Source organism: Physeter macrocephalus, unplaced genomic scaffold (assembly GCF_002837175.3).
Source record: "Physeter macrocephalus isolate SW-GA unplaced genomic scaffold, ASM283717v5 random_35, whole genome shotgun sequence".
In the NCBI taxonomy this organism is placed as follows: Eukaryota; Metazoa; Chordata; class Mammalia; order Artiodactyla; family Physeteridae; genus Physeter; species Physeter macrocephalus.
The window spans coordinates 112,434-138,836 of NW_021145322.1; the positions used below are offsets into that span (position 1 = coordinate 112,434).

A 26,403-nucleotide genomic window follows, 5' to 3' on the forward strand; every position below is an offset into this window, starting at 1 on the left:
TTGCTCCATCTCTGTTGGTTTGGAGCACACCAGCAGCAGGACTGCCGTGTGTGTGTCCTTTCCTCCCCGCCCGCGCCGGAAGGCTTCAGCCCACGAGCTCTGTGTTGGGTGCCGGGGTGCGGGGGCAGACCGCACAGGCTTCCGCCCGGAGCGCTCTTGTTGTCAAGGGCGGGGATGTGACCGCTGCAGGAACCGACATCTGTGTGGGAGTGAGGGGACACGCGGGGACAGTGGTTACTTCTGCTTTGTGTTGGGTGCGAGATCATTCACTCATTCCTCTGCCTTTTGTTTCTTCCCGTGAGCGTGTGGTTGAGCACCAGGTGCTGAGCACACGGTGGAGAGCAAGACAGACACAGCTCTTGCCCTCTGGGAGCTAAGGTTCTGAAGTTGACCGTCGAAACGAATTCAAGTTCAGTAAAATTTAGAATTCGGTTCCGCAGTCACACACGTACTCAGGAGCCACGTGAAGCTAGTGGCTACCTTTTGGACGGCGCAGGTACAGACCATTTCTGTTGTCGGGGAAAGTTCTGTCGGGCAGCACTGTTGTAAGGGTTGAACGCAGCGATAACGGACGCGTCAGCCCTGCCCAGGGAGGGAGAGGCCTCGGGGAGCGCGAGAGGGTGTCCGGCGTCGGCTTCTCGCCTGCTCTTTGAGCCAGGTGGGGTCCTGGCTTGTCCAACAGCCCGTTGTTGGCTGTGGCCCGTGCACAACCCAGTGTGACCACAAGGGCTGGCTGCCGGTCACGGGGCAGTGGGGAGCGTTTCAGCCCACTGTTGCACAGTCTCTCCCGACACTGGTGAGTGAGGTCAGGGGCTGGTGTGGAAAGAAGGGTTTCCAAGCACCTTCTGCTTTGAGGTGGCCTGGGCAGCTGCTGCATGAGGCCCTTTGGGGACACCAAGCACAGCAACCCTTCCCCCACTTACGTTTGTGGACCAGCAGCCAAGAAAGCTGGGACCCCTGCCCGAGGGTGGCTGGGAGAAGAGGTCGCCCAGCTGACTTGACATGATCTGCTGAGGTAGGTGCCAGGCATCAGTTACCACGAAGAAAGATGTTTGTGCACAGAATTAGTTAAAACTGGGCTTCAGGAGGCGGTGATGCCTTTTTTCCCTTGCCAGCAGTCCCAAATCAGAAGGTTCTTTTGAGTCCTCAGTGATGTGAAGTGGTGTCATCAGGGGGAGAAACGGGAGAGGCAGTGGGGTTTCTTATCGTGGACATGTCGAGGTGTTTATGCCTCAGAATGTGAAGGACTTTGTCCGAATTCCATATTGTCTTCTCCTCCTTTCTTTTACCCTCTTCACCTTGTTTTTTTTTTTGTTTTTTTTTTTTTCGCTGTGTTGGGTCTTTGTTGCGGCGAGCGGGGGCTACTCTTCGTTGCGGCACGCGGGCTTCTCATTGCGGCGGCTTCTCTTGTTCCGGAGCACGGACTCTAGGCACGCGGGCCTCAGTAGGTGTGGCTCGCAGGCTCTAGAGCACAGGCTCAGTAGTTGTGGTGAGCGGGCTTAGTTGCTCCGCGGCATGTGGGATCTTCCCGGACCAGGGCTCAAACCCGTGTCCCCTGCATTGGCAGGCGGATTCTTAACCACTGCGCCACCAGGCAGGGCCCCCCCGCCACCTTTTTAATTCTCTTTCTTTGAACCCCCAGCTCTGTGAACTCCACCTGCGGGAATTAATGAGTGGCTGTTTCCCTTATAACCCCCCTTCCAGCACTCTCTGTGATTAAATGTTTTCCTGATGTGGCAAAATACATTTTTAAAAATGCAGCAAGACTTTGGGCTGGAAAAAGTGAGGCTGGTTCTCATTACTTCACAGTCTTCTTTGTGTGCACAGCCCTTGGAGGCTGGAAGGCCGTCCTCTGTTCACAGAGAGAACTCTGTCCCTCAGGTTTTCTTACGTGTGGTCAGCCTTTCCCCATGGGGCTGGCTCTCTTGCTGCTTCCATAACTGACAGCTCTCTTCTTAATCCTTAATCGTGTAAGAAGATCTTTGAGGAGTAAGAGTTTCTCCAGAGCTGCCAGCAGGCCAGGGAGGAGAGAGGGGCCTCTATTGGTCAAAACAAAGGAAAATTTTAAAAAGGGTGAGAAGGAGGTCACATTTGTTGAGCACTTACTGTATGCCCGTCTCTAATCTAGGCACTTGATGTATCAATACTTTTCTCCTTTGCTCCTCAAAGCAGCCCTGTGGGTAAATAGTAGCCTCAGTTTGCACATAAGGAAAGGGAGGCTCAGAGAAGTCAAGACACCTGTTGGGTAATGCACAGCTGGTGAGAGTTGGAGCCTGGGGTTCATACCCAGGTCAGCTGGAATCTGAGCCGTTGCTCTGCAAACCTTGAGAAAGCTGTGTCTATGCCCAGGGCCTGTGGATAATGGCTTTTCCTCTGAAATTTCAGAAGCTGGGGCTTGGGCCGATGGCTCACTGGAATGATTCATGTGATCTCCTTCTCCTTCTCCCCTCCAGGTCACCGTGGAGTAACAAGTATGACCCTCCTTTGGAAGACGGGGCCATGCCCTCTGCTCGGCTGAGGAAGCTGGAGGTGGAAGCCAACAATGCCTTTGACCAGTACCGAGACCTGTGAGTTGCGGACTCCCTTTGCCACGCAGCTCTTTTGATAGGTAGTTCATAGATGAAACGCGAGGCCAAGTCGTCTCCCTTAGACCTGCCACCTGGCTGGCCTAACTAGTAAAAGTTCTGAGCTCCCCCAGCAGGGTGCTGGGCCCGAGTGTGGTCATCAGGTCAGTCGTGAGAGGCTGCAACCTTGCCCGGGCAGTACTCTGCGTCGTGCCTCTCAGGAGCAGCCGGTGCCGTTGGGACAGCACCTCCTGTGTACAGGACTCAGTGCCAGATATTTCATACACATCATCTTAAATCCTCCCAAATGTGGTCACTGTTTCCATCCCCATTTCCCAGATGAAGAAATCAGAGTTCAGAAAGATTAAGGTGTTTGTCCAAGGCAAGAGGCAGAGTGAGGAGTCAAAGCCGGCTCCGCGTGTCTCCAAAGGCCCCTCTGGTTTTCACTGCACCGCCTGCCCCGACTCTGTTCTTACCTGGAGCTCAGGGCCCCTGCTTCCGGACCAGTCACCAGGGCGGGAGGAGTCGAGAGGCCCTCAAACAGTGGGCCTTGGGCAGCCACCTCTGAGCCAACATTTTGCTGACTCCCGAGTTGCTGGGGGGCCTCAGCCTGCACTTTGGGAAGTGTTTTCGCTGCATCTGCTTTCTGCTTCCGTCCAGTCCCTCCACACCACCAGAAAGGTGGCCACTTAATTAATCCACCTTGCAAGGAAACGCTCCAAAGCAGGTTAGCCTCTGAAGCATTTTTTTCTTAATCCGTAGAATCTCATTTTTAATTAACTTCTGTATTGAAAATGTAACAAAACTGTAATACATGCAATGCTACCTCAGTACAAATTCAGTCATTTAGGGGAGGGCGTGGCATACACTTCTGTAAAGGGCCAGATAGTAAACATTTTAGGCTTTACAGGCTACACAAGTCTCTGTCACTTTTTCTTTGTTCTTTCTTTTTTATGTATATGTTATCCTTTAAAAATGTAAAACCGGGGCTTCCCTGGTGGCACAGTGGTTGAGAATCTGCCTGCCAATGCACGGGACACGGGTTCTTGCCCCTGTCCGGGAAGATCCCACATGCCGCGGAGCGGCTGGGCCAGTGAGCCATGGCCACTGAGCCTGCGCATCCGGAGCCTGTGCTCCGCAACGGGAGAGGCCACAACAGCGACAGGCCCGCGTACCACCAAAAAAGCATCCGGAGCCCGTGCTCCCCAAAGGGGGAGGCCCCAAAAGCGACAGGGCCCCGTACCCCCCAAAAAAAAAAAAAAAAAACATGTAAAGCCATCTCTTGAGCCTTGAGGTAGGTGGGAATTGGCCTTAGGTCTACAGGGTGCCCCCCGTGACCTGACCTAGGATATAGGCAAGAAAATGGAAGTGAGAGAAACGAAGCATCTGAACGGCTGAAACCACTGTCTGAAAGCTGTTGTTGTTACACTTCGAGAAGGAGTTTCAGGTCTCCATCTTGCAGACAGTTGGCGTGGTTTTCCAGTTTTTAGCAGATTTGATATAACGCATATAATAAAGAATTTACTTTACAGGCTGGTTTGGGAGGAAAAGTGACACTTCTCAGTCTGACACACGGACAGACAAAAAGACCCACAACTCACAAGCAGAAGGTCTGAGGAAACCATGAACAAATGGCCCTGAACATTTCGGTAACCCCCGAATGCGTCACTGTGTGACTCAGCTTTATCTGCGCTATCTGTCATGTGCCAGTATTGTATATACATTATCTTTAATCCTTTCAAGAACCTCTGGGGGAGATGATTTTCCCTTTTTTACAGATGAGGAGATTGAGGTTCCCAGGGGCTAAATGACTCACCACAGGACACAGAGGCGAAGAGCTAGGACTTGAGTCCATATTTGCCTGAAGTTTCCACAACTTAACTGATTTTCACCGTTAGAGTGAATTCACTGATTGAAGAGTTCTTACGTCTAGAAATTTGCCCTGTGGTAGAATAGCTCCTCCTCCAGTGATGCTGAGAGATTTCCTCGTTGCTGTCATCTCTGGTTTATTTGTAGTTGGTCTTACCTGGCCATTTGGCCAGAAGCCTATCCAGCTGCTAACTAAGAATTCCCAAGTGGAATCAGTTTCATGGGATAGTGATAATATTGATAATAAGATAGCAGTGGTAATAACAGCAGTTACCAGCCAGTGGCTGGGCGAGCACAGTGTTCACTGCCTCTCGGTCTTATTTGATCTTCACATCAGCCTGTGCAAGAGGATTGTCCCCGTTTTACAAATGAGTTGACAGGTTCAGGGAGGTGAAGTCACTTGCCCAACTTCACACAGCCAGTAACGTATTTCGCATGTTATGGTCCAGTATGAAAGCATCCTTATCCAACTCCAGAGTCCGACAGTTATCCATTTACCTGACTGACATTTGAGTGTTTGCTTGCCAAGTCTTGGGGCGCTGGCCTTGAATACGGAGGGCCACGTCCTTGCCTGCGCGGTGCGTTCACTGTGGGAGGACAGACAAGAGTGCAGACAAGTCAGTGCGAGGACGGTGACGGGACGGAGTGACTCGGGCTTTCAGCCGGGGCTGGGGGGATCGGGAATGCCTCTCCGGGAGCGGGCGCTGGAGCTGAGGGCCGGCCAGTGCCCGGGCCGGAAAGGAGCGGTCTGGGCAGAGGGCTGCCTGTGCCGGCGTCTCCAAGGATCAGAACAAGGCTGGTTCTGATTTCTTAGAGGCCAAACCTTTGGGCTGTGATTTCCCGAATAAAGCAATGCAGACGTGTTGGTGCCCTGTGCTGCCGTTTGGGGCCAGGCCCAGGGAAGAGGCCGGAGTCGTCTCTGACTCCTTTCTCCCTCCTGTCTCGCTGCTTCACGTGTATAATGACGCGTGGTCAGTCTTAGACGTGTGCCTTCTGTGGGGTCTTGACTGGCCTAACATCGTGAGCGTTTCCCCATCACCATTAAAAAGTCTTCACTGTGATCCCCCAGTCCTTACAGCGACTCTGTAGGGTAAGTGGGAGTTCCCTCATCTAACAGACGATGAAACCGATGCTCAGAGAAGTCCCCCAGGTGGTTAACCCGCTAGGAGACGGCAGGAACCTAGGTCTGACTCTGCACCGCCTCCTGAGAAGGCTCCCCTGTCTGGGCGAACATCCACTTGGAAGGTGGCCTTAAGCCTGAATGACCTGTATTTCTCTGGGGCTGCGCATGGGCCTGCAGTCTCCTGTAAAGGTGAGCGGGGCTGCGGGGGGTTGGGAAGCATGTGACAGGACAGCTTCCTCCACCCAGTGGCCGATCTCACAGGACAAGCCAGCCCCGGAGGTTCTGGGATGGTCTGTAGAGGTGGAATCCTGGCCCAGAGAATGCCGTCTGTCCCCAGCCGCATCAGTGTGCTTTTCCGCGGGGGAGGAGAGAGTACAAGGCCTGCGGGTGGCGCCCACAGAGGAGGGCAGGAGGCCCTTCATGCCCTTGTATGTGAGGGGAGGCCCAGTTCTCCCTGTCACAGCAACCTCAGGCCACCGGGCTGGCTAGAGCTGTCATTGGGCAACCAGAGTCAGCAGCTTCAAAGCACCCTGTGTTATCAGTGTCCTGAGGACGCCCCCTCCTGAGGCCGTACGTGAGGACCATTTTCCCAGCTGGACCACACTTGATGAGCCAACTCATTTCTGGTCTAATAATTACGAATGCAAGTCTCCTTTTTCTTTCTTTCCTTCCTTTCCCTTCCTCCTTCCCTGCCGCCTCCCTCCCAGTACCTTGCTCACCTCTGGAAGTCCCCGTCGTCAGAGTGCCTTGTGACTTGTTAGCGGTCATGTCAGTGACCTTGGCAGGGCCAGAGCCTGAGCTCTTCTCCCTGTGGTTCTGGAGCAGGTGGAGATTAGCGAGGGGCTTGGAGGCCTTGAGCAGCACAGGCCAGTGGTTACTCCAGGTTTTCTAGGGACCAGATTGTTCCAAGGGAGGCAGGGGCAGTAGGTCATGCGTTCCTCTTTATCCTTCATCCCCGCCCCTCCGCAGTATAGACCTCTTCCCGCAGGAAGGAAGACTCCTTTGCCGTCATCCCAGTGAAGGAAGCCACAGCGCTCCTCCATGGATTTTTGCACCAGCCTGCCTTTCACGTGGACACGTGGACTCAGGCAGCGGTTCCTCCGAGGGGAGGCTCCCCGACACTGCCTCACGTCTGCTGGCTCTGGTTGCCGAGTTGCTGCCCGAGCAGCCGGGAAGATGGCCTGTGTCCTGGGCTTGCCGAGGGGTGCCGGAGCCTCGGGCGGACCCACCCCTGCCAGAAGGAAGAGAGAGTGATTGAAAGGACGCCGCCAGGAGAGGACGGGCACACCATCGCTCCCAGGAGGGCTGGATGCGGACAGCTGCCGCTCCAGGGCGCCCTGCTCCAAAGTGGGGCTTGGCCTGTGCCCCCCGGGGGTCGAGGACTGGGTTGAGCAGGCCCATCCCCTGTACTAGCCCCGACTTCAATTCCTGACGGCCCGGTGTTTGAATTCTGGGACCCTGCTGGATGGCAGCGTTAGGACTGAGCTTGGCGTGTGCTGCGGCCTCTCGACCACTCCCCCCCCTCAAATGACTGACAACTGCCAGACTCTGGCCCTCGGGCCTAGAATTAGAGTCCCCTTGTGTTGCGCCGAGCAGCTGTGCTGTGAGGAGCCTTTGGGGGTTTCTTGTTCCGTGACTCGTAGCAGGAAGGACCCTCGCTCTACGCTGGGAAGGCCTCACTGAACTCAGCTCACAGAGATTTGTTGGCTTCTGAAGGGCTGGAGGTTTGACAGAAGAAAAACAGGGAATTCCCTGGCAGTCCAGTGGTTAGGTCTCTGCACTCTCACTGCTGAGGGCCCAGCTTCAACCCCCTGGTTGGGGAACTAAAATCTCACAAGCTGTGTGGCACAGGGGAAGAAAAAAAAAAAAAAAAAAAAAAAACCGGAAAAAACAAAACAAAGAGGCCTAAGGTGCTCTTTCCTGCCATGTCCTCCTTCGGCATGGACCTCTCCCCCTCCCCAACTGTGGCTGTGCCTTCAGACTGAACCTGTGGACATGGCCGTGAAGACAGCTTCCTGGCTCCCCTTCCTCCTGTGCTGGTCCTGGCCCATCAGCCTTGTTCTTACTCCTGATCTTCTCCTTAACAAGACGAGTGGAAGGAGACTCCGGGGAGCGTGGAGCCAGCTGAGATGCGATCCGGGCCAGGCGAAGAAGGCTTCTCTCTGCCGTGAGAGAGAAAAGCTTCTTCCCCAGCATCCTGAGGGAAAGCCTTGGCTTCTGTCCTCGGGCTCTGGGCTTTGTTCCCTGGGGCGGTAAAGGTTTTGACTTTGTAGGGAATTAGGATGTGGAACTGGTATGGTCCGAGTGAGGGACCAGGCCAGGGACACACTGACGAACAGGCCCTCCGGCTTGCAGCTCCGGTGGGGATGTGGCCCCCCACTCTCCTGCCTGTGCACAGCATTTCTCCATATAGCTTAAAAGTGCCAGCAGTTTGGAGCACAGCTCCTTTCCCAAGTTGGGCAGGTGGCGCGTAGGGGCCCAGGGAGGTGAGCTGTGTGTCCTGCATGATTCCTTTGAAGCCCCCCAGTTCCTGGCTTCCCCCCTGCTCCTCCCAGGTCCCTGCCGTGTTCTTACCCTCCCACCCTCCTGTTCCTCCCACATTTACTGATTTCCTTCTTTGCCGTCACCAGTGACAGAAAGGGATTGTGGTGGTAACTTTTCCCCAAGAGAATAACTCTTAAGCAACCGTTGATAGCACAACTCTGATTTTAGATTTAAAATAGTCCATTTGCCGAAAATGCTCAGGAGATGACAGGCAGGTTTTGCTGGAGTGCTGGCGCTGGGGGAAGCCCTGATCAACTCTCCAGTCATCTGGAACGTCATCACTTCTCTCCCCCGAAGCCCTCCCACCGTGGTCGCCGACATCCAGGCTACTCTCATTCTCTGCCAAGCCCCAAGATGGTTTCCTGGCTCTAATTCATGGGCTGGCTCAGTTAGCCCCTGGGGAATAGAGAGAGGTCACAGAAAGGGCCGCCTCTCGGGTGGCTGGCTCCCAGGGTCACTGCTTTCTTGGCAGGGTTGTCTCTGCTTTCTCAGGCCTTAAGCCTGGGGTAGCTCGTTGGTCACAGAACCTCATCACGTGACCTAAGTGAGCCATCTTTCTTGGGAGAGACTTAGTAGAGGGTCAGCACTTGCAGCTGCCAGAGAAACATCTTATTTGTGGTGTGAGCCACCAGTTGGCTGCCATGAACCCCACGATCAGTGCTTTGAGTTTTCAGGTTCCCAGAGAAGATGGGAAACCTTCCCCACTCTGGCTTTCACACTGGGTCCTCTGTCGGCCCAGGTTCTGTTGAGAGCAGATGTTCTGACCAAAGGGGCTGTTGGCACTGCTTTCTTTCAGAGATGATTGTTCCCATCTGTGCCAGGCATCTTGCCCCGTGCTCTGCGATCCTTGGCTCTTGGCTTGCAGCAGATAATACCTTCAAACATGCGGTTGCAATTTATTGGCCTTATAAGTTAATTTTAGTGGGTGTGCAATTGATTGAAATCAAAGCTTAACGAAGGCCAGAGTCTAGGGGGGTGGAGGAGCTGGGCGGGAAGGCATTTTGTGTGCTTCCTTTTGCTTCGGGTCTGAGATAATCTTCAAAAGCCTTAATTAGGTTTCCTAATCAGCCCTTCTTGTCTGGAAGACGTTTACAGAGTGAAACAAGGCTGGCGTCCCTGTGGCAGCCCCAGAGCCTGCGAGCCTCTCCGGCAGCGGCCGGGCGCTGGCAGATGGGCCTTCCCCCGGCTCCCTGCCTCCTCTCCCCCGCTGGGACCGGGTCACAGTTGTGGCTGTTTCCGCTCCTTCCTTCCATCCTCTGCGCCTCTGTCAGATGACGTTTGAGCGACACCAGCCCACCGAAGGCAGGGCATCCATGTTCCTGTGAGGAAAAAGTTTGTTGCCTTGGTTTCTTGGGCCCTTGAAACTCCACGTTCCCAGCTGCCTTCTCAGACCTCTCACCCTGGGCTCCCCGGGGCTACCCCTTCCTGGGATGTGCGCACTGGGCCTGGAGAGTTTCGGTGTTTCAGTCCTGATGGGAATCGTAGGTGGCGGTGGGAGGCTTTCTGATGAAATGGAGGTCGCAGAAGTATGGGAAGCAGAGAACTGGTGGTCGGTGGGGACACCCTGGCGGCAGGCACAGACACCTGCCGGCGGAAGTCACTGTATCCGGGTCAGGCTGCAGAGTGGGGAGGAGCTGGGCTTTGAAGGAGATTTGGCCTTGATTCTCTGGTCTGCCGTTACTCACTGACTTGGGGCGAGTGGTCCGCTTTCTGGCCTCTGTCTCCTCACCTGTCAGCAAGGTGCCACTGGCCCTCTTGGGGGTGGGGGTGGTGAGGGCAGTCAGTGAGGCGCTGTTCCCAAGGCTCACCTTGCATTCATGGTGTCTCCTCGCACCTTCGAGTGTGACAGAATTGTCCTCATCTTGCAGCAGTGACCTGTGTGGATGTGCTTTTTATTGTGGCTGGGGGGTGGTTTTGGTGCAGACGTGGCGAGGCAGCAGGCCGCGTCAGGAGGCTTCGGGTTCTGGTGGGGCTCTGCCATAGACCGCGGCAAGACCTTGAGTGAATCTGTTTCAGAAATGGAGTGAAGCAGTTCCCGTCTGCGGTGACGGGAGAGAGTACTTAGGGTGGAGCCACAAGTACTTCCCGGGAGCCTGCCGTTGTCTGAGCACTGCAGGTGCCATGGGAGTGGGTCAGGCAGGCCCCTTGGGCCCAGCAGGGGTGAGGAGGTACACGGGGGGAAGACGCGAACAAACGAACAAAGGACTTGCACCCTTTGGTAAGTGCTGAGAAGGACCGAAAACTGGGTGCTGCATCTCGAGCAGTGGCCGGGGCGGGGCCGGGGCTGACTGGAGCGGGCCTCCCTGCTCTGGAGGAGCATCTTCCGAGCAGGCCTGGCTGGCATCTGGAACTTGGATTTGGGAGGTTTCGTTCCATTCCCTGATAGGAGCAGCCACGACGTGGAAACTCTCGCGCAAACGCTGTGGTTTATGCAGAACTGCAGCCTCCGTGCTGGAGTCTGGAGCTGCGGCGTGTGCCAGGCAGAGGAGCTCAGCAGTAAGAACCCTGGGCACCGAGGCTCGGGGCGGGGGAGGGGGGGCAGGGCTGGGGGCGCTCCCCGGGGACAGCACTTCACACGCGGTCTCGGGCCCGTCGCTGGGGAATTAGGCGCACCTCGTGTGACTCCCCCGGGGCGGGGCGGGGACGGTCTTGGAAGCCTGTACCCGGTTCCCTCCCTCGGCGGCTTGTGCCCTGTCCGCTTTCCCTGGAATAACTCACGGCTGCGAGCACCGCTCTTCTGAGTCCTGTGAGTCCTTCCTAGCAAATCGTGGAAGCTCGGGTGGTCGTGGGGAGCCAGGCTCAGCTGTGCAAACGGGTGGGGAGGGGCTCGCTGGTGTGGCCAGGGGACAGGAGCCACGGGGAGAGGTGCACGGGCCCTCGTCCGGCGCAGGCCTGGGGTGTAGTCCTCAGCGCCTGGGGAAGGGTCTGGAGGGTCCTGGGGTACGTGGGACAGCTCTGACTGTACGCCCTGAGAGATTCCTCCAGAAGCCGTTTGGAGGCTGGGGTGGAAGGCCTTGACCTGGACTCCTCTTACTCTGGTTGCTTGGTCCTGACCGCTCTCCCACTAGCCGGGCTGAGCGACACCTGTGGTTTGAGGTTTCCCTGTGTTTCCCACCACCAGAAACAGCCAGGCCAAGTTACCTTTGGTCTCCAGAGTCAGAACCCAGCTGGGAGATGGGTGGAAGCACTGCGCAGAGTAAGCGTGAGGTGATGGAATCGTTCAGGAAAGTTCTGGGGCAGGTGAGACCTGGACCATCGGGATTGGCCATCGGCCTGGCTGCCTGCCCCTTCACACAGGTACGGCTGGCCCCCGCCGCGTGAACCTTTTCCCCCTTGCCCGGAGGTGGAGGGCCTCTCCCGTGTCTGAAGGTCTTCCGAGGGACCCTGCCACAGTGCCGCTTGCTACACATCCTGTGCCTCAGGGATTGCAGGGTGAAGGCGGGGAAGTCGCGTCTGGCTCTGAGCTTGTCGGCAGCGTAATTAGTGTTTGGGTTTCCACATACATTACTTGTATCTTCAGCCATGCGTTTGGGGGGCCTCTGAGAACCCGCCCTGCCTGCTGTGGGCCTCCGGCTGCCCGTCTTGGGCCGGTGTGAGAGTGCTGGAGGCCGCCAAGGGGGAAGCCAGGGTCGCCTCAGCTGCGCTGTTTTGATCGAGTGGGAGACGCGTGGAGAGAAGCCCTGTCTGCTTTGGGGGGAGTTGGGTCGAGTCGCTTCCTGCTCTTGTGGTGTAAGTTTCAGCTGCTCTGAGCCCTGCTCTGAAGCAGGGGCATTTCCTGCGGTTCCCAGAGCCTGTGCACGCAGGGTCCAGACAGGCCACTCGTTGCCCCCCAGCCTGGAGGCCAGTGATGGTGCATCCACGTGGGTCCCCTGTTCCAGGCCCCTGAAGCCGCGCCCAGGGTCTGCTTGCCTTGGCACATGCTGTCTGCTTTTCATCTGCTGGAAGAAAGTTAACTGGGAAACAGGAGCGTGCAGAAAACAAGCTCATTTACAAACACGATCCCCGAGTCAGCATCAAGGACTCTGGTTCCTCCAGGATTCCTGGGTTTCTGTCACCCCACGGCAGCCAGTCACGCTTCGGGTTATGTGGCTGCACGTGTTGGGGTGAAGCGAGGACCGGCTTCCTCCGGTGGTGGCGCTCCCTGGTCCTGCCGGGCACCCTGTGCTGCCAGGGAAGCTGCTTTGTGCAAGTATCGAGGGTTGGGTGGTCTTCCAGCGGTTCAGCCGGCAGGCCTCTGCTGCCACCTTGAAGTGGAGGGCCCTCCTTCCAGAACTCCCAGTGCAGGGTTCTCGGTGTTGCCCAGACTCCTGGCCACTTGGTGTACCCCTTCCTTCCTTCCCTGACTTTCTCCTGCACCAGCCCCACAGGCTAAACCAGGGCCATGAGAACAGGATGTGGCTCTGGGGCAGCGAGCTCCCCAGTTCTCAGCTGTGTGACTTGGGTGCATTCCTTTCGCTCTCTGGGTTTCCACCATCTGAACTGTAGAATAATGTACGCAAAGCCCCTGACACAGGATGGGTTCTCAAAAATGGCAGCTCTTGGGCGATGGCGATGGCAACTCCAGAAGGCCTTGACCGTCCACATCCTCCTGGGTGGGCAGTGTGTTCACGGGTAGCCCGGAGAGGCAGAGGATGCTCACGGGTGGCATGCAGTGCGGACGGCGTGGTCAGGTGCCAGGCCAGCTCGGCGGCCCCTGCAGCAGAACCATTGTTTCCGGAGAGGCCTTCATTATTCCTCTTCAAGTAAAAAAATTAAAACCTCGTAAAGCGAGTCCGTAAAGCGCCGCAGCCACGGTCCAGATGTGCAGGTCTTAAGTGCAACTGGCATTAAAGTCGCGCATGCCTAAGCCGATCGGCGTGTTTGCTCTGGGGATTGTTGCACCTGTGTGTGCTGGAAGGAATGTCCACAGAATACCTGTCCCGTGTCCGTGGGCAGATTCTGGGACGCGTTCCGAAAACCATGGTGGAAACGGCTGTCACTGGAGGTGTGTAAGCAGAGTTTTGGTCAACTTAAGATGTTCGGAATCTGCGCTGTGGCACTGAGTCTGCCTCACCCCGGCCCTCATGCAGCCGCCTGATCCTGGAGTGTCAGAGCCGGTTCCGAAAACCATGGTTTTCAACCATGGAGCCGATGGCACTTGGTTGAAAGAGTTCACTCTTGGCTGTCACTGGAGGTGTGTAAGCAGAGTTTTGGTCAACTTAAGATGTTCGGAATCTGCGCTGTGGCACTGAGTCTGCCTCACCCCGGCCCTCATGCAGCCGCCTGATCCTGGAGTGTCAGAGCCGGGGGAGACCGACCTGAGTGAGCCTCAGATCCAGTGTTTTCATCTTACAAGTGAGAAAACCACATTGGTGCCACATAAATATTCCTTGCCTTCCTCTCGGCTTTGTTTAAGGAAGCCGACTGCAGAAGCTCACACTCCAGCACCTAAGGGTGTGGCCTTGTGCTGCCCGCCGCCCTCACCGACTTGTCTGGGTTTGGGGGTGACTGCCCGTCCTCCGAATCGCAGGTGTCATCGCGCTGCCAGAGATCCACGTCCGCTCCGGCCTCCTGCCCAGTCCTGGGAAGGCTGCCCAGCCCACTTTCGGCTAAAGGACCACGTCTGAATGAACCCTGCTCCCAGCAGATCTGTGCTGGCTGTGGTTCTTTTGTGGGGGTCATGGCATGTGACTCATTACCTGGTGGGGCCTCTGTATTAGAGCCACAAGTCCAGCTCTTCTCCCAGGAGGCGATTTGATGGGAAAGAGGGAGGGCCACCCTCCAAGCCGATTCCAGTCCCGGCTTCCCTGTTACATGCGCAGCCCCACGTTGGCCAAGCCTGGTTACAGCCCGGATTCCTGAAACAAGTTTCCATCCTGGTCTCCACGCACACCTCAGCCTCAAACACTCCGTAAAGCTTCAGGAGCTGAAATAGGTTTCGGGGTTTTTTTTTTTTTCCTTTTGTGAAGTAGGTCATTTTGAGTATGAAATATTATGTTTTCCCTTTTGTCTCCTCCTCCCCAGCAATCCTGAGGTTGGAGTTATGGTCATAGAATCTGTATGTGTGGCGCTGACTTTGGTCAAGTGGAGGAGTGCATTTCAGGCGGAAACGACATAGCTCTCTGGGAAAAAGAGAGTCACTGACACCCCAGGCTTTTCGCCGATCCAGGTTCAGGGTCTAACTCGCCCAGGCGCTTCGGTGTGATTGGCTGTGCAGGTAAATAGCCAGCCCACCCGAGGGGCTTGCCTGTGGCTCCTGGCTTATCCAGCACAGAGCTGTGCCCTGGTGACCTGGTCTTTTGAAGTTTATGAAACCTGGTTGTGGTCAACATTACTGTTTTTCAGATCGTGGGACTTAACAGAGCCAATCCAGGTGCCCCCATCTCCTTAATGCCAGCTGTCTGAATTCTCTGCAGTTCCATTTGCCCTAAAAAAATATTAATCTGCTGGGAAGATCTTGAAAGCCACCAACTGTGGAGCCGATGGCACTTGGTTGAAAGAGTTCACTCTTGGGTGGACATCAGAGCATCGTTTTCCTCTCGTTGTTCCCGGGTTGGTCTGGGTTGGTCTGTCGGTTCCCCTACTCCTGATGTTCCTGGAACTCTGAAAGGCCCCACTGTTCCCTGGTTCGACTTTCCAAGCCGGCTTCTCTGCAGTGTCCCCACAGACTGTCCCTGTGTCTCCGTGGCTAACAGGTCATTCACCCTCCTCACCGTGCGTGAGGATATCAGCCCTCCCTCCCTGAAGGTACCAGGCCTAAGGAGAGCCCAGGGGTTTCGTCTTTGGGCGCCCACGTTTTAAAGATGTTCCCCAAGCTGCCGCCTTGACCCGAGACCTCTGGGCCTTCCCTGTTGTGCCCAGCGCGGCTGGGCCATGGCAGTGGTCCTGGGACCGTCCTCCTTCCCTCCCCTGTGGAGCAGGGGCAGAGCACAGGCGGGCCGGGTGAACCCGTCGGCCGCCCGCTTGCAGCGCCAGGCCACTCTTGATGCTTCGTTCATGTTGCTGTGCGCGGCCCGAGAGCAAGTCGCCAGGGATGGCAGAGCCCCCTTATTGAAATAGCATGTTAGCATTTAAACAATATTAATACTATTTGACTCATTAACTATACAAAGGCCAGTTAAAGTGCTTCCATGTGTGTGCTGTTAGTTCTGGCGGGCGACTCCTCAGATGGCTTTATGTGGTTTCAGACAACATTTTAGCACATTCTTAAAATACCCACAAAAGCCTTTATGTAAAAACTCATAAATGTGAACCACATAAAAATTATTATTTTTCCCGTTTCATGTCATTACGATCAAAGTACAGTAGGTAAGAATAAATTTCCAAAAACTTGTTGAGGTCCCTCTTTAATTAACGCTTCACGCGCAGAGCAGGGCCCTAAACCGTGGGACGAGGGCTGTCAGTGCCCCACGGCCACCTCACCACCGCCGTGCCCGCGGCCACTCTGCCACAGAGGCTGGCCTTCTGGGCGATTCTGAGCCGGCCGTTTCTCATCACGCGTCCTCCAGTCCCTTTGTCCTGGAACATCAGGTTGAGACTCGCACGTCCCCAGAGGTCCCTTTAGGTGCATGGAATGTGAGTCCGCTCTTGAACAGCACGAGGAACGGTGGCCCCTCTGGTGCTGCTGCCCTCGTCTCTTTACTGGAAGTCAGATCGCCTGTAAGTTAGGGTACTACCCGACGGGACACTCTCCCAGCTATGAAACCAATAACGGAGGTCACGTGGCTCTGTGGAAAGGTGCTCGTGATTCCGGCCAAGTGAGGAAAGCCGAGCCCAGCCCAGTCCCCTTGCTGTGCCTACAGTTACATAAAAAGTAAGCATCTGGACAGAGACTGCAGGGGAATTTGGAAAAATGAGATTTATGGGATACGCTGATTTATGGTGGTGTGGGCTAAATTTTAAATTTCCTTTTTTTAAAATAATGTTCTTCTAATAAATTTTTTAATTTGGGGGAAGAATAGTAACCCACGTGAGCATCAGAGTCGAGCTTGCATTTTTACCTCCTTTGTCTCCAACATTTTGTAACTTTGGACCTGGTCACTGTGGCCCACAAGGGAAGCTGAGGATGCCAGGGAGGAGCTGCCCGGAGTGGGAGCCGGGCCGTGAGGTGGGACTTTGGAGTGGAAATGGCCAGTTCCGCCCCGCAAAACGGTAATGCTCTTGTTTTATTTTTCTGGAAGAAAACAGAAGTCTAAGGGAGGGGACTGAGAGGGCTCAACCACAGGCCACCCGGTGCTTTTGAACTGGTTGCCAGGTGGTGTCGAGGAGGGTTGTCAAGCCACCAGGCCCTCTGCTGGTTCCCCCGCGGGGCAGCCTGACCTGCCCTCCCCCGAGTCCCAGCACAGAGACCAGAACGACACTCTGGGCTGGAAGGCGCCTGAGGCGGGGGCCTCGGGCTTCGGAGGGGTAGAAGGATGAACACGCCCCGCTGGGCTTCGCGCCTTCGCACCAGGAAAGAAGGAATTAGCGGCCCACTTCTGCCAGCACAAGAAAAGCCACATTTTTAAAAGTTGTTTTTTCCCTTTTGATGTGGGGCTGCTCTCCCGACAAGCAGGCGGAAAAGGGAAAACCATGCGATGGAACCCAGCCGTCCGTCACCGAAAGGACGGGTGTTGGCGGGTCTGCCCCGGGCTGCCCTTCCTGCCCGCGCTAGTGCTGCTGTGCTTCCCGGGGAATTCGGGGAGGGGGCGCCAAAACCCCGGGGCCCGGGCCGCCCGCTCACTTGAGTGAGGGGTCTGGTCCCAAGGTGACCGATGCGTCCCCACGTGTCCCAGGAGCGTTCCAGGGTGGCCCGGCGTGTGACCAGCTCCCTGCAGGGCTGGGCCGGGTCAGGGTGGCCCTGTGGAGGGAAGTGGGGGGGGCCTCAGGGTCTACGCCAGAACACTTACCTACTTGGGGTTTGGGGAGAGATTTAGAACAAGGGAAAGCGCCTTCCTGAGTGGGGTCCCCGAGTGCCCAGCGTTGGCCAGTTTCCCAGAGTTGCCCTGGGCTGGCGCCGAGCTCGGGCCCACAGGTGTGTCTCTCCATCCTCCCGTGCTTTCCCCTCGCAGCTCTACGCTCTGCTGCCCTGGTCGGAAGCCAGAGTCCTCAATCCCTCAATCTTTCCTTCTCAACCTCAGTCCCTCAATCTTTTGACCAACATTTAGCCCCGGGGCTGGCACCTCATACAGCCTCCTGCCGTCACCTGCCTTCTGGGGCCAACCGGCCAGGGGAGACAGCTGTGAATTTCACTTGACAGCTCAGTCGCAGTGGGTGGCGTGGGATGGAGCAGTGGGGACAGTCTCCCTGAGGAATGCCAGCGGGGAGGGCGCGAGGGGAACAGACCTAGGTGTGGACCCTCACGTGCCACGCCCAGTGGGCCTGCGGTGGGTCAGAGCCAGAGACAAAGCAGCCGCGGGGCCCTGCAGCTCACCCGCGTGAAGAGGGACTGCCTCTTCCGTCTGTCTCTCGGTTACACCCTGGTGTATATCACATACTGGCCTTTGTACGAAAACTTTTTAGTTTGAAAGAGTTTGATTTACAGCAAAATTATACTCAAAAAAGAGTGCAAAGATTTCTTGGTATACCCATCGCTTACATTCTCTAAATATTAGCATTTACCATGTATATTGTTTATTATGTAACAGCGTTATCGAGGTGTAATTCATATACGTGTTTATTTTTATTACTTGTTTTTGTTATGAAAATAATAGTCTTTGGTCAGGTATCTACTTTCCTGTATTGTTTTTGTCTTTCAACAGTCCTAGAAAGTTGATACCGTCCGTTTGTTTGGTTTTTTAAATATTTATTTTTTTGGCTGTGCCGGGTCTTGAGTTGCGGCGTGTGGGATCTTTTAGTCGTGGCATGCGGGATCTAGTTCCCTGACCAGGGATCAAACCCGGGACCCCTGCGTTGGGAGCGTGGAGCCTTAACCTTAGCTGGACTACCAGGGAAGTCCCAGTACTGTCCCTGCTTTATAAAGAAACTAAGGCCCAGTTCGCACAGCTGGTAGCTGGCAGCTCTTGATAAGCAGTCGTGTCGTTGGGCGGATAAGCGCAGGACATAACTGGTGACTGGCGGGGTGGGCGTGGGGACCCGCGCCCGCCTGACTCCCCAGCCCGTGCGTCTCAGTGCCTGCCTGCTGCTCACATCCGAGGCCGCGGCCCCGGGCCTCCTGGAGAGTCCCGGAGGGCGCCTGCCGCACCATTGATGCAGGGTTAAATGGGGTCAGAGAGGCCACAGACTTTCTGGTAAAGAGTCTGCTGTTAGCCACCAGAGACGCCATCTTTCCAGAGTCATAGTTGGTCGTCAGCAGAATTTGAGGTGCTGCACGTCAGCTGGTGGTCCGCCTTTGCCTTCTGAGCTCCTCGGACCTGTACGGGCAGCCGCTGCGTTGGTGCCCTTGAATTTGGGATCCTTGCCTGATTTCCTTTGCTCCTCTGGCCTTTTCTTTCCCTCCTGCATTTCATCTGAATTAGGAATTTTTCAGTGTTGCCTCAGACTTGTGGAGGAAGCTCGGTCCCAACCTTAGCCCTTCGTTTCAGGCTCTACAGTGTTGCAGCAGGTTGCTCTGAAAAACCCACAGAAGCCCCAGTGTGTGCAGGCCCTGGAGCGTTCCGGGGGGAAGAGAGTTCTTGTCTGCTCTCAATGGGAGAAGTCTGGACTGTTGTTGCTGTGTTTTTCCTGTTTTTCACCTGTAAAGTAGCCATCCCAAAAGATAGGAGTGTCACACGATAATGATGACTCAATAGTAATGACCCCCATTGAGGGTCTGTTACATGTCACACACGTTCTGGATCCTTCGTCTGGAAGGAATGTGAAGCCCAGAGAAGTGGAGTCAGCTTGCCAAAGGCCACAAAGCTAGAGGAAGGGCAGCTCAGACTCAGATTCATCTTTTGGACTCCTAATTCCGTGTTCTTTCTGTGAGCCCCCCACCCGAAAGGATGCTTCATCCCCTCCCCTGACCAACGAAAGAGCAAGACACATGCAAGAATCAACCCTGGAACCACCGTAGTGAGGGTCGTTAATCCCAGAGAGACATTTAGATGAATCTTTGCCAAATGACCACCCCTGGGACCTGGGATGATGATCTGTAATTTGACTGGCTTAACATCTCATGGACACGTGGGCCTGTTTCCTGCAGGTATTTTGAGGGCGGTGTCTCATCTGTCTACCTCTGGGATCTGGATCATGGTTTTGCTGGAGTGATCCTCATAAAGAAGGCTGGAGATGGATCAAAGAAGATCAAAGGCTGCTGGGACTCCATCCACGTGGTGGAAGTGCAGGTACAGCTTCCCCCCACCGCCACAGCTGGCAGCCCAAACGGTGCGGCCTGTCCCCTAGCAGGTGCTTCTTGATGGGGGTATGTCGTGACATATAAACCCCTGCTGATTCCTAAAAGTGCCCCCAGCCATGTGGATAACAGCCATGTGGATAAAGATAAGTCAGGATCGCAGTAGTCTCTGATGAAAAAGATCCCCCAAGAACTTGGACACAGTGACTGCAGATTCGGCCCCTTTAAAAACCACTTGGGATTCTGTAAGGTCATGTCATGGTGACGTGTTAGGAAGGGACGTGTTAGAATGACCTGAATTCAGGGGCCCTGCGGGCTCTCCTCAACTCGGGGTTGTGCCCAAGGCTCTGACCTCTGTCTCATCCTACAGGAGAAGTCCAGTGGTCGCACCGCCCATTACAAGCTGACCTCCACGGTGATGCTGTGGCTGCAGACCAACAAATCTGGCTCTGGCACCATGAACCTCGGCGGCAGCCTGACTAGACAGGTAGAGTGGTCAGTGCCCCCGGCTGCAGCCCCAGGGCTGGCCGTGTGTGGAGATGAGTGAGCAGCTGCCCCACAGAGGGTCCTGGGGCAGCCCCTGCGCCTGACGTGACCTCCCCACAGGCCTGTCCGTGTTTCCCGCCGTTCGGTCGCGGGAGGTTTTACTTGGGGTCAAGGTGTTTATGTTCAGATGCTGCCGTGATGTTTAGGGCATCACTGCTGGTAACATTTTAGAATGGATTAATTTCTAAGTTGTGGCTTAGGTGATGTATTAGGGCTCTTGGTTGCAGGTGACGGAAGTAAAACTCTCACTGACTTAAGTGAAAATGGAAATGAGTCAGCTCACCTGATTGTGACGTTCGGACATCGTTCAGCCCGCCCGGGTCCAAGACACGAATGATGTGGGCAGGACTCCGGCTCTCCACGCGGGGGCTCCTGGCAGCCTCTGGCCATCCTGGGGGAGAGCCTCCCTCTCTGCCGTGTAACCCCAGGAACGTCTCACTGCCGGGTCGGGTTACTTGTCCCAGACAGAATCACTTCCTGACGCTAGGGTCATGTGACTACCCACGGTTGAGGAGACGAACGGGTGTGGGTGTTGATTTCCTAGAGTGAAATCAGGCAGCTTTCTCACAGTCGAGGGAGGGCTGGGTGTGGGCAGCCGGCGGCCACTGGACAGTGGAGAGGTGCTTTCTGCAGCGAGAACGGATGGCCGTGATCTGTGGATGGGCGTGGGCAGTGAGGAGTGACGGCAGCCAGGGGGTCAGCCGAGGGGCTTGGCGGCAGGCTGCTGGGGGTGAGCCGGGAGCTTGGACTGGAAAGTGCCGCCTCCCCTGGAGCAGACTTGTCTTCACTTCTGCTTCACGTGCTACTTGAAGCTTCTGAGCAGGGTGAAGACCCTTGTTTAAGAGTCCTGTTTAGGACTTTTAACAGCCCCACCCCAAGGGAAGGCCTTAAGCCTGTGCCGGAGCAGGGCAGCGGTGCCTTTGTGTGACGGGAAGAGGAAGCACAGACAGGCCGCTTGGCCTCAGAGAAGCCGGCGCTGGCTGCAGTGCAGCGTCCCTCACAGCGGCCTCTGGAGGGAGCCTTCCTTGGCAGCGACGACCGTTGCCATCCTCACCCTGGGAGTGCCTGACTTCATGAGGATTCCTTTTAATATCAAAATGGCTTTTTCAGTAAGATAATAATTACGCTTTTCATAACCATTAATTTTTTAAAATGTGGCAGGAAGGGTAAATTTAGTAGCTCTTTTAAGTGCAGTCACAGAAGCAGCTCCATGCACTTGAACAGTAGAAGTGCAAGGCAGGTGCCTGGGCCGCGTGTCGGAGCCTCCCACTCTCCGTGCAGAACCTGCACCACCTCTGCCGTGTCACAGGGCCTGGAGCCGCAGGGGATCTCGGGGGGTCCCCTTCTCTGGCCTCTGGGCAGGGCTGTCCCCACACCGTCCCAGAGGCTAGTGCTCACTGGGCAGAGACCATCCTTTTGCATGGAAATGGGCCCTTGTCTTCCAGGAACCACTGACCAGGGAGGGGCCGCCGAACCCCAGGCAGCTGGCTCCCTCGCAGCCGTCCTCCCCGACACCCTGCCACCTGGGGAGTGGTGGAAAATCCTAAACCCGTATCCGGAAACTGTTTCCTGCATCACTTACCGCTCCGAACTGTTTATAATTCCACCCGGTTTACAGTGACCTGGACAAATATTTAATCCTCAGCCTTCCTAATAGTTTAAATCAGAGCTGACAGCCCACGGCCAGGGTCTGGGCTTGCTGTGAGCAGTACCCGCTGCCAGGCCAAACGCAGGCCTGATGAGTGGCTGTCCTCAGCGCACCGCGCTGGCCCGCGGGCCTGTTTGGATTGCCTGTGCTCTTGGGCTTTTTCATGAAGAAATTCATGCTTCTGTCATCATCCTCGCGGCCGGTCGCATAACTCATCTGAGGTGCATTAAATCTGGGGCTGGTTTCCAAAGTAAGTAACTGCAAAAGGAGGGGCAGGGAAGCAATGAGGGTGACAAATCTAAGTTAATGATGTGTAGCTTCTGCACATACAGGGGAAACGAGGGTTGCGGGTTTAGCTCTTTGTCCCAGAGGAGCCTTCGGAAAACATCTCCGGTTCTCTTGGATGGGAAGCGAAGGGGTTCCAGGAAAGCTGAGCAGCAAATCAGTGATCAAGAGTGAACACGTGTGGTACTGTGGGCTGTCTCTGTTGATTGGGTTGTCAACGGCATAGAGTTATCGCTCCCATTTAGCAGGTGAGGAAACTGAGGTTCAGGCTATTACGTAATTTGCTGTGGTGACTTATCTAAGTAGCAGGCAGAGCTGGGATGTGAACCCAGATTTGTCTGCCTGGAAGAAAGAGAAAGCTGCATTCTGCCACACTGCATTTTTTTTTGGTCTTAATCTGTAGGCCTGGCGTTTAAGAGATGCTCAGTAAGCATTTGCACAGAAACGCATCGGGCAGTCGGCTCAGTGTAAACAGGACACTGCCCTGTGGGCGCCCAGGAGCATTCCGTTGGCAGCCCCTCGAGCAGCCAGCGCGGGCAGCGGCAGTGGAGCAGTGGCCCCAGAAACAGGCCCCACGAGTGGGGCCAGAACCGCGGAGTCCAGTGGAGGCGCCGGGCCTCCCTGGAGTGTGCTCAGCAGCGCCACATTTGGGGTGCCTCTTGCGGGAACCCAAGTGACCACGCGAGATGCCTTCACCACCAGAGAGGTAGTGCGGAGGGTTTGAAGATTTTTTAAGTAGTCAACTGATGTGATTAGATTTGTGTCTTCAAAAGGTGGCCCCGGCGGCGCGGTGGCTGCAGTGCCTAGCCTGTGGCCGGGTGGTCAGTGAAGGAGCCTCAAGGCAGGAAATAACGAGGCAGGAGGGGGAGTAGAGGAGGGACGGGTTGGAGACGTCTTGGGGTGACCCCAGGCTGTGAGCGCTGGGCTCAGGTTCGAGTTCCTCGAGTTCCTCGAGTTCCTCCAGTAAGCGGTACTTTCTGTGACCCAAGCGTCGTGGCAGCCCCGCGCTCGCTTGCACACTCACACCTTCCCCACGTGTGTCAGGAGCGAAGGGGCCATCTCCCCAGGCCCACGGTGCCGGGCCCCGACCCTGGCAGCCGTCCTGGCCAGTGGTCGGGAGCACCCAGCCCGGCCGAGGGCTCCCAGCTCTCCCGTTTCCATCCAGCTCATCCTGGCCACCCCGCAGCTGCGTAGGCCGGGGCCATCCTTCCCTGGCACGATGCCCAGGCCTCCCCCACTTTCCTGCTTCCTGTGCCTGTCCTGGGAAGGGCCTTGGCTTGGGCTTGGCGGAATTTCCCCCCAGGAGTCCCTTTCCCTGGCTCCCCAGGCTTTGCCTCCATCTTCTCCTCTCTCAAGGCGCCCTCACTGACTTTTTTTCTTTTTGGCTGCGTTGGGTCTTCGTTGCTGCACGGGCTTTCTCTAGGTGCGGCGAGCGGGGGCCACTCTTCGTTGCGGTGCGCGGGCTTCTCGTTGCGGTGGCTTCTCTTGGTGCGGAGCACGGGCTCTAGGCGTGCGGGCTCCAGTAGTTGTGGCTGGCGGGCTCTAGAGCGCAGGCTCAGTAGTTGTGGCGCACGGGCTTCGTTGCTCCACGGCACGTGGGATCTTCCCGGACCAGGGCTCGAATCCGTGTCCCCTGCATCGGCAGGCGGATTCTTAACCACCGCGCCACCAGGGAGGCCCCCCTCACTGACTTTCTTACCGCTCTTGGTAAATGTACTGGAGCTGCGTTTCACGCCTCGTTGTGACCTGCCGGCTGTGGAGATGTCCCAGGGGCTCAGACCAAGGTGCCCTCACCCATCTCCTCCACTCCAGCCTTTTGGTCCCCCACCCCCGCCAAAAGATGTCTCTTAGGGACGTCCCTGGAAAGCAAGCAGAGAAAGCGTTTTGGCAGATCCCTGCAGCTGTGGGAGGCGAGGTGAGGGCCGTCTTCGTCTTCGCAGAGGCTCATCACGGCCAATCCTTGAGGGCAGGAGGGCGGCAGCTGCCACCTGGGCCCCGGTGAGAAGGCTGCTTTCCGCAGGCCAAGTACCAACGCGCTGAAAAGGAAGTTGTGCTGAGAGGTCACTTCTGTGTGACAGCTGGAGGCGTGGGAAAGAGGCAAGGCTGTGAATCTCGGGAAAGAGATCTAAGGTTTCCAGTCTGGGGCCGGGCCCTGCAGATGTTCAGTTGACATTTTTTTCCAACTCTAAATATTTAGAAACAGAGGTGGAACGTCCTGTGGAGCTGGGAGATTAGGGCGGACACTCGGAAGGCGAGCTCTCCCCCCGGCTCAGCACCGGGCTCCCTTGTGATGTATCTTCGAGCAGTGAGACTCCAGCAGAGGCACCTGCCCGCGTGTCAAGGCAGGGAAGTCCTCTTTGACTCGCGCTTGGCAGTCAGGCAAGGTGGAGTGTTGCAGGGGGAAGAGCCTATGGCCTTCCCTCCAGATGTGGGGAACAGAGGGGTCCGGGCCAAACTCGGGGTGGTTCAGGGAGGACTTTCTCACCCGGGGAGGCCCAGCTCCAGCCGCTCCCTTGTTCCCTAGGGTTCCTGGGCTCAGGGGTGGAGAGGCTTGAGTGGCGTGGCTTCTGGGGATGCTTTGGTTTACGTCCGGTGACCTGGGACGGAATGACCCAGCCTGGTCGAGAGGGAAAGCTGGTGTGAGGCTGCCTCCCTGCGCCCATATACCCTGCGAGGGAGGTTGGGCAGGCGAGGAACGGAGCAGGGATCCGAGGAAGGGAAGGGCTCGGGGGAAGGCAAGGGCTCGGGGGAAGGCAGGCGGGTGAGGCGGGGACGAAAGTGCTCGGAATTGCTGAGCCCTGGACTGCGGTTTGTCCTTGAGTTTTCCGGTAAAGAACGTGGATGAAGTTCAGAAAATGGAGAAGTCTCCTGGAAGAAAACAGGTTTTGGAATCATCCAGACCTCGGTTCAGATCCTAGCCCAGTCTCTTTCCAGCTGTGCGACCTGGACAAACCACTTCCCTTCTCTGAAATTCAGCACTTTCACCATCGAGCTTAATAATGCTCATTTGGAAAGATTGTTGTAGAGCAGAAATAAAAAAACATTTTGACACATGGGTTATGCCCAATAAATAATAGCTGTTAACTGCTGTGACCACCTATCACGCAAGCAGAGACTTTTCCATCTTCTAGAATGTATACAGTTTTAGGCTCAGTTAAATTTTTCCTAAACTGGGCAAACTGAACCTTCCTTGAGGGGCTGTCTGATCACTGTCTTCTGACAGCACGTTAAGTCCTGGCCTCACAGCCCCGCTCTGACCCGGAGCGCAGCCCAGTGACCAGGAGGAGCCAGGCCGGCGAGAGTCCCGGGCACGGAGCTGCCGCGTTCAGCCAAGCGCCGTTCTGGGCCTAGTGCACATATTAGGTTCTGCAGTGCAGTGTGGAGGCAAGGAAGGCCCTCGCCCCCCGGGGCTCCAGAGCAGGAGCCGTTAGGCGGGGCGGGCTTCCTGCAGGCCCGCACCCTCCGGGCTCTGCTCACTGGAAAGTGCCACGCGGCACTCTGCTCACGTTTTCCCTTTTGAGGAAAATGGCCTGCTTTCTACACGCTCGCCCGTGTCCTTCACGTCGCCGGGCCGCGGAGACTGGCGGAGGTGCTTGATGGGGACAGGCGGGCTGGGCTCTGACTCCAGACTCGCTTGGAACCACCCTGTGGAACATCTGTGCGACCACAGCACATAAAAATGTTTTCCTCTGGCAGCCCCTTTTATACGGATGCAGTAATATCTGCAGTGCAAAAATAGTTCTGTTTTTGGCAGGTCAGCTTTGCCCGCGAGCTGACCCTGAGCAGGTGTGAAGGGAGTCGGCAGCGGTGGGGGCAGGGGGGCCGTGGAGACGTGTCTGTGTGCCGGGCCTCTGCCCCGACCCCGGCCCACCCTCTTCCTTCCCTTCCCCGGGCCCTGCTGGGCCTTTGCCTTGGGCTCAGGTTCCCTGCCTCGCGCTTCGTGGCCCCTTGTGTCCTCCCTGGTAGTCGGTCCGCTCCTGGGGGAGGCTCACCTGCCCTGGCCCCCATGCCCAGACCTCTTTTATCTTGGAGCGCCCAGCATTTCCAGCCTTTTTCTTTGTTGGAGGATGGGGGGGGGCTCTCGATTCTGAAGCAGAGATTGATACCCAAGAGGTCGGATATCTGATGTGACTTTGCTTCCCTGACGGCCCTGAGCCCTTTGCCACCAGTTCTGGCCTCAACTCTGGGTGGTTGGTGCGCGTTTAAAATGGGGCCCTCGCTGAGCTTCAGAGCCTCACTGCTTGCCTCGGGTTGCCAGGAGTCTGCCGTCTGCGTGGAGCTGGGAAGGCGGAGAGGCCAGTTTGTGGGAGGACATAATTCATTTGGGTCAGACCCCCCGCAGGCCTCTCCTTGCCCGGAAGAGCAGCCCTGAGCTGCCGTCTGGCCCGGCACAGAAACCTCTTCCACGTGGGAGGAGAGGACACTCAGTGCCAGCGTGTCGGCGTCCAAAAATGCCTTTTAAGAATGGGTAGGCAGGGCTTCCCTGGTGGCGCAGTGGTTGGGAGTCCGCCTGCCGATGCAGGGGGCACGGGTTCGTGCCCCGGTCCGGGAGGATCCCACGTGCCGCGGAGCG

General features: G+C 56.3%; 1 protein-coding gene across 4 annotated transcripts in view; it reads left to right on the forward strand.

Moving 5' to 3' along the window:
* CAPZB (capping actin protein of muscle Z-line subunit beta) overlaps positions 1 to 26,403 on the forward strand; it is a 137,774-nt gene that overhangs the window by 100,717 nt on the left and 10,654 nt on the right. For all 4 annotated transcript variants that reach the window (XM_028483473.2, XM_007104588.4, XM_007104587.4 and 1 more), the window contains 3 exons: positions 2,454 to 2,567; positions 19,202 to 19,343; positions 19,722 to 19,838. In XM_028483473.2, the coding sequence (XP_028339274.1) occupies positions 2,454 to 2,567; positions 19,202 to 19,343; positions 19,722 to 19,838 (373 nt within the window). The remainder of the gene's footprint in view (positions 1 to 2,453; positions 2,568 to 19,201; positions 19,344 to 19,721; positions 19,839 to 26,403) is intronic.